This window comes from Lolium rigidum, unplaced genomic scaffold (assembly GCF_022539505.1).
Source record: "Lolium rigidum isolate FL_2022 unplaced genomic scaffold, APGP_CSIRO_Lrig_0.1 contig_15599_1, whole genome shotgun sequence".
Classification (NCBI taxonomy): domain Eukaryota; kingdom Viridiplantae; phylum Streptophyta; class Magnoliopsida; order Poales; family Poaceae; genus Lolium; species Lolium rigidum.
The window spans coordinates 21,236-28,562 of record NW_025899875.1 but is presented as its reverse complement, the minus strand read 5'-3'; the positions used below and the strand labels follow the sequence as shown (position 1 = coordinate 28,562).

Sequence of the window (7,327 nt, the reverse complement as noted above, 5' to 3'; positions counted from 1 at the left end):
TCACCACTACACAGGGCAGGGATGAGAGGGAGCCGGACCTGGGAAGACCAAAACGCCGAAAACATCGCCGCCGCCCCCTCACAAGCGGCGACGCCGGTGACGCACGCCGACACCCTATTTACACACCGCACGCACGGATCCGGGGTTCCCCCACCCCTCCGCCGCCACAGCGGGCGGAGAGGGGAAGGGGAGCACACGGCGGCGCCGGGGAAACGGGGGAAGGACCTGGACCTCCCTCTCAAGCCTCTCGATCTACTGTAGCAGAAGGAGAGGGGAAAGGGAAAGTGGGGTCCTCATATTGTTGTTTGATGGGCTTCAGAAGTTCGGAATTCTGTAATGATATAAATAATTTTCCAAAATTTAGGGTGGGCCACGGCCCATCTTGCCCACCCTGTGGGTATGCCCATGCCGCTGAATCAGTCTTGCGTTGTTGTAGTGCTATTGCTACAATATTTTTCTGCATGCTATTTTTCTACAGTGATGATGATATGAAAAAAATCTAGTTTTCTTGCAACCACCTGTGGAATGCATAAGTACATGGACATTATACACGAAAAACAAACAAACATTCATACACACATGCACTCTCTCTGATACAGAAATATACAAATATATTTCAATAAAAGGAAGTTTATTGACTTAATTATCACATTAAGGCGAAGACTACATAAAGTTGCACCCAGCTAAACCAAACTGCAAAGTAACTTATGACAATCTAAGTGCTGGACAGACAACGTCTCGTGTAACTTACCAATACCTTCCCTTTAGGCCCTACTGTGTACGAGCTCCAGTCCGTATCGGGATAAGGAGAAACTAGTTTGAGCTCAAAGTTTCTTAGCAGATGGCTCCATATAATTTTCAGTTGCAAGTAAGCATAAGCCTCCCCAATGCAAGTAAAACTTCCACTTCCAAACGCTATGTAAGAGTTTTTTCCACCAACTTTATCTTCCTTTCTCCCGGGATCAGCAAACCTATCTGGATCATACACATGAGGGTCTTTATAAATGTAAGGCAGCATACTGTTGGTTAGCATAGGGACTACAACAGCATGCTCTGCTGGGATTTCATATTCATTGCCTTCTTTTGTTTGCACAACAAATTGTTTATGGGCTTTGCGAAGTAACACTGGTGCTGTAGGATGCATCCTCAGTGCCTCTTTGATGCATCTATGTAGGACATCCATCTCTGACAATGAACTATAGTCTATTCGACCATTGGATCCATGAATGATTTGCTTCTGCTCTTCGACTGCAGCTGACCACCACTTGTCATTGCTGAGTAAACGAGCTCCAGTCCAAGTACTAGCATTAGAACTTGTGTGTTCTCCAGCGAAGATCATAGCGAGAGTCATGCCAGAAACCTCTCCTTCGGTGGTACATCGTCCGTCATTGTACTTTGAATCAATCAGCTTCTGCAGAATGTCATCCTCAACTAGACTCGAGTTCCTTCGTGACGTTATGACTTCAGAGAATATTTCTTCCAGCTTGACACGCGCTCTGTCGCGTCGATTGTGTACAGGAATTGGGATATATGGAAACAGAACACTGATAAGGCTGATACCATTTCCAATACAATGAATTAATGAGTAGACTTCATCAAACAGCTTCTCCCGAACCTCTTTCCCTAGAAAGCGCCGACTCGTGATGAGCATTATTAGATAATCAAGTTCATATTTGAGATCAATTATACCATCTTCACCCCATTTTGAGAAGTAGTCCTGGGAATATAGATACATAATTAAAAAAATAAGACAATCATCTAAAATTTGTTAGGAAAATGGTTATCTAGGAAATTATTGGATGCTCTGTGTAGTGTGCAATGCACTGTGCTAAAGAAATGACCTACGGTTTTATTTACGAAATATGGCTCAATAGTGTTTTCATAAACAGCAAGCATAATATGATCCGCTATAAAGTTTATTTTTTTTTCGAAAGGGAGGCATAGCCCCAGCCTCCATTGATGCATGCGCTTCTTTTTAAATTTCCTATACAGAATTATACTGAATATGAAGTTTATATGTTTCTCGACCTATACAATATACTACCAATTTAGTTTTACATGAAATATGATAATACAAGTTTGTATGTTTCTCGACCTATACAATATACTACAAATTTAGTTTTACATGAAATATGATAATACCCTGAAGAGGAATTAAGAATTTATAACACGTGACAACACGTCAGCAACATGTATACATACTATTGAGTCAGTTTCGGACGTACCTCCACTTCTTGAAGCATGGGATCAACATGACTCCTCAAAGCCGATGGCTTGGTAAGTGCATCCATATAGAAGCGATATTGCTCTTTGCGAGTGGCAGCATCTACTGAATACCCAACATGTTTACCGAACATGGGCACAGTGAATTCAAGTAAGTTGCCGTGGCTGATTTCTGATTTCATCCCTTGAAAGAAATGTTGCGAGACCTCTGGTCCGACCAAAAATGTTACTTTTGTCCCAAATAAACTTATTGTGAATACACTACCAAATTTTTCATGAAGAGAGTCAATGATAGCTGGTATTTCCGTTGTGAAAATTGCTGGGAGAAGTCTTAAGATAGCAAGAATATTCACAACGGGTGGCAGAGGTTTTCTGGACATTACATCAGATGTAATACTTTTTCTTGCAATCTTTGTTACTACAGCAGTGATGGAAAGAAAGGCTACGACGAAACAAAAAGCACTGACTGTCGAGTCCATCCTTTGTACGGAGTAGTTTGGAAAGATTAACCAAAACAGTTCGAAAACGACCAGCACGACTCCAATTCCTGGCGCCGCCACTGCCAGCACTATATAAACACGAAGATGACATAGGTGTTAAATATATCGAGGTTATATCTATATGCTTTCTTTTTTTATATTTTGTACAAACATTAAAAAGAGAGAAACTTTAACATTCCTCCATTTACCTCCTAAAATGTAAGAGGGGAATTTAATTGTAGCAGTCAAGGATAAAGTTGGTTTCATAAATGTAATTAGAACATCACGATGTAAAGTATTGTGACGAGTTAGAGCTCTATGTTTCCAATATATAGATAGACTTCCCTCAATGAGAAAAATAAATTTGATATTAAAAAGATAAAATTTGATATTAAAATCAGGGCTTTCGCGAGACATTTTATTTCAGTCTTTTTACATAGACAAAAAAAAGTCGATTTTTCTTAGAAGCTTTACATGCTCACCCGGGTGTAGTTACACCCATGTATGTTTGACACAATGTAGAGGGTATATATCATACCGGAAAGTACGTGCATATAGTATGACGTATATATAAGATTATTTTGGTACTATATATACTACTTTATAGTTAGTACGTATTTTTTTACGCATACTCTTCTTTTATATATAAATATACATGCATTTCAAATATATAGTGCAAACTATGGGTTCACTTGTATTTTTTTCACAAAACTTGGTTTAATGTATCTTAGATATTTTTCATTGATAAAGAGAATATATTAATATCGTGAAGATACCAATTACACCTAGCCTCTATAATAATGTAGTACCCCTAATGGAAATACGAATGCACGCAGCTAAAAAGAAAGAAAGAAAAATTAAGTAAAAGAAAGGTCCCGCTACAATGACCAATTTCTTATAATAGCCGACCAAACACCACCAAAACAACATCAAAAATCCGTCAACTCCAAAAGCGATGCTTCAAAAAAAGGAACAGTGCACAATCGCCATGATGGTCCTGATCAAAGATCATGGGTTTTCAGTTTGGAGAAAGTCCACACTCACAAAATAATGTATTTAATAAGGTCATTGCCAATCACAAATAATTAAGGCCAGACCTTGGGTTTTCACCCTCACATTTAGACACTGAATTCCTAGTATGTTGTCGCCCTACTTGCCAATTCTGCTGCTCCAAGCCACAAATCATCAAGCCAAAATCCATAAACCCCTATCAAACTTACATTGCCAGACTTCAGTTCCCGGCTCCATGCCATTCTCCATGTCCGACTTCACCGTGGAACTAAGGCACGTTCCATGATGGCAACAAACCGTATAGCTTCACAACACCCCCTCTGAAACCAAGTGATCAGAAAAAAAAACATGGTTGCGCACGACCCAAACACCATCCGCACCTGCAAATTCCAGGCATGTCTTCCATTTGGAATTTTCCATGATCACTGCCTACCTGAGGATAACGAGGATGTCGAATTCAAGTTCATCCACTTCTTCACCCGGATTGAGACATGTGAGAAGTGGACAGAGGTGCGCACTGCCCTCGCCAAGGCCAACGTGGCGCCTACTCCTGTCGCTGGTGGCCGGACCTTCGGGAACAAGAAAGCCAAGGCGTTGAGGGATGCCGCGTTGGCCATCGAGAGGCTGCACTTGTCCATCTTGACGTGCATCGCTTACGCCACCACGCATATCGCCACCCGGGCAGAGCATGCCGCAAAGATATAAGAGGTCACGCCGGCAAGATGGACGTTGGTCATGGAGAGGCAGGACTTGAAGCTTGACCTGATCAAGGCCAACGTCGCGGCGAAGAAGAGGAAGGATGATCTGGCAATCCAGCTCGTCGACACAAGCAACATGGATGACGATGTGAAGGCGTAGTGCGCGGAGCAGCGCGCCATCATCATGTCCAGGAGGCGAGCTCCAACAGCGACCTAGCCCAACACCGCAACTCCACCTGGAACTATGACGACGACTCCCCATGATGCTTCAAACCCACCGACAACTACACTGCCATCACCGACCATCGTCGTGTCCGATTCCCCGGTGGACGATCTCGCCCTCTAATTCCTGCGGCCACGTAATGCCAGCCGGCCCGCACTTCCCTTTTTTTGGGTTCGCCAGACATTGATTTGCTGCAATTTGCAACGACGCGATCGTCGGGACTATGTGATCGGTTTGTGAGCGCAAAAACTATGCTACCGGCGTTTATTTGCAATGTTCGAATTTGTGATTTGGGAGTCGCGTTTTGGGCTGCGGCTGGGAGCCGGTGATCCTCCAATTGTGATGTGCGCCGGTACCTCCTATATGGCTATACGCCAGACGAAGAGCATCTCCACCGGCGCCCCCATATTGGCCCCGATAGCGATTTGGGGGTCGGGAGCGAAAATGGGCACACACACCGGTGCGCCCCAAACGGCGCTGATGGTTATTGGAGCCCAATAGAAGCGCCGACAACCCCATGCTGGCCTCTTGGCCAAGGGCACGAATCAGGCGCGCCGGCGCCTCGCGAGGCTAAAATTTTTGGGCGTGGGAGCCGCCTGTCAGCCACACATCCCAAAAGTCGACGCCAGCGGGGAGTGGCTGGGCCGACGCGTTAGCGGCACATTCAGTTTTAACCTAATCGTCGCCTACCTCGCGACGGGAGTTATTGGGGCGCAGCGGCGGTGCAGTTTCCGCAGACGCGCAACGAACCGTCCCGTCGCGCCTTGCTCTTCGTGCCGGCGTTAGTGAGAGCCACCGCTCCCCCGCCTCCCTCCGGCCTATAAAAAGGGCAGACTATCATCGTCCCTCTCATACACAAACCCTAGCGCCTCTCTCCCCAACCATAGCCGCCACCATCTGAAGAGACGACGCCATGTCTGGTCGAGGCCGAGGTCACGGCCGTGGTCGTGGTTGTGGCCGCGGCAGAGCTGCACGCTCGCCGTCGCCGTCGCCTGCGACGCCGTCGTCTTCATCGTCAGATCTGCAGGAGAAGGAGCGGCGAGTGATGTTCGAGTTCATCGTCGTCCTCAAGGGCGACCCACATGACATCCAGAGGCTGCCGGACACCTTCGCCGACTTCGTCGCCGACGACGGGCGCTCGGGCTCACTGCATCTGCTGGAGGCTGCCTGCGGCTGCTGCCGGTGGATCATGGACGTGATCTACGACGCGCGCGGCAAGATGTACCTCCACGTCGACTAGGAGAAGTTCGCGCGCTACCACCGCCTCGAAGCCGGCTTCGTGCTCATGTTCTCCTACCTTGGCGAGGGGGACATGAGCGTCAAGGTGTTCGACGAGACGCGCTGCCACCGCCACTACCACGGCGACAACGCCGAGGAGGAGGACGACTGAGTGTTGTTTCTTCGCAGCGAAAATATGCACGCATGTTTTTGGATGTTCGTTCTCGAAAGAACCAACAGGGGCACCGTCACCAGCTGGATTTTCCAGTTTGGGTGACTGGGTGTGCCCTCGAGTGTTCTTTCTTGGCAGCGAACACACGAAACTTGCGATGACCGGCCTAGTTAGGTTTAGTTATTTTGCAATGTTTTATATTTGTGTCAACCATGGTTCAAACTATGTATTAGTTTTTGGAAAACCATGTTCCAAATTATATCTTCATGTAAACCACGTTTCCAATTATGTATTAGTGTGTGGAATGGAATGTTTCTTCTCTTTATTCGATTTTCTATGCTTTTATTTGTGATTTTAATTCAAAACATCTATCGGTGCCGCCGGTTTGGGGACGTCGGTGTGGGAACAGCTCCCCAAATAGAGAATGCTCTACCAACGTCCTCATACAGAGGTGCCGGCGCCTCTGCCGGCGACTATTTGGGAGACCCGGTGGAGAAGAGACACCACGGAGGAGAGATATGGATGGGGACGCCGGTGGAGAAGAGACACCACGGAGGAGAGATATGGACAGGGGGAGGGGAGGAACACAAGAGAGAGAAGCCAAAGCTGTGGGATGAGGCGGCGTCGACCGCGAGGAATCCACAAGAGCTGTCGCTGCGGCTCTCCCGAGAGAGGGCTCCTCCCAGCGCTATTCCTACCGACGCAGTGCTCCACCGACCGCACGACACACGGATCGGGCACGACTTCCGCCGCGACTCTCCACGGTGTGGCGTCCTCCACAGGATCGGCGAAGGCAGCCGACACGACCGTCGGCTCGCTGCATTCGTGGCCCTCCCTTCTCGGTAGTGGTGCAACAGAACCCAGCGGCCGCATCGGCTCTTCCCAGCGGACCCGCGATCCTCTCCACCGAGATTTCTCCTACCACGGCTATCAGTTGCATCATAACCCGTGAGGACTGAGGACAACAACACCTTGGCCCGAGGCCACGCTCAGCAGCGCGACGACCCTCAGGTGCCCTTCCCCAACGAGAATCAGGAACAATGGAGAAAGATCAATGGGGAAGAAGTGGAGACGCTAGGAGAGAGAGAGAGAGGAATAGCGATTTTGGGAAGAAGAGCTGCGTACAGTACACACTTGGTAGAAGGCCAAACATGATTTTCCATAAGCTCATTCCTAACAGAAAAATTAGTAAACCCTTTTTTCAAAAAAATGTGGCTAAAACGTGTTTTGCTAAAACTAGCGCTAATATTGCTCTATCTAAACAGCCACAAAGAGAGTATATGCGCATGAGATCAAAAATAAA

General features: G+C 47.0%; 1 protein-coding gene across 1 annotated transcript; it reads right to left on the bottom strand.

Annotated features, from left to right (window-relative positions):
* Nucleotides 1-715: 715 nt before the first annotated feature.
* Nucleotides 716-2,702, bottom strand: LOC124680401 (obtusifoliol 14-alpha demethylase-like). Its single transcript, XM_047215469.1, has 2 exons — nt 2,226-2,702; nt 716-1,717 (listed from the first exon to the last, which is right to left on the bottom strand). Exons 1-2 carry the CDS (start codon nt 2,700-2,702, stop codon nt 716-718), a joined length of 1,479 nt encoding a protein of 492 aa, XP_047071425.1.
* Between the last annotated feature and the right edge of the window lie 4,625 nt (nt 2,703-7,327).

Bases quoted from the DNA above. Each gene is read 5' to 3' on its own strand.
- LOC124680401 (XM_047215469.1), bottom strand. From the start codon at position 2,702: ATGGACTCGACAGTCAGTGCTTTTTGTTTCGTCGTAGCCTTTCTTTCC. The intron at 1,718-2,225 runs GTACGTCCGAAA...CTATATTCCCAG, and splicing joins CCATGCTTCAAGAAGTGGAG to GACTACTTCTCAAAATGGGG.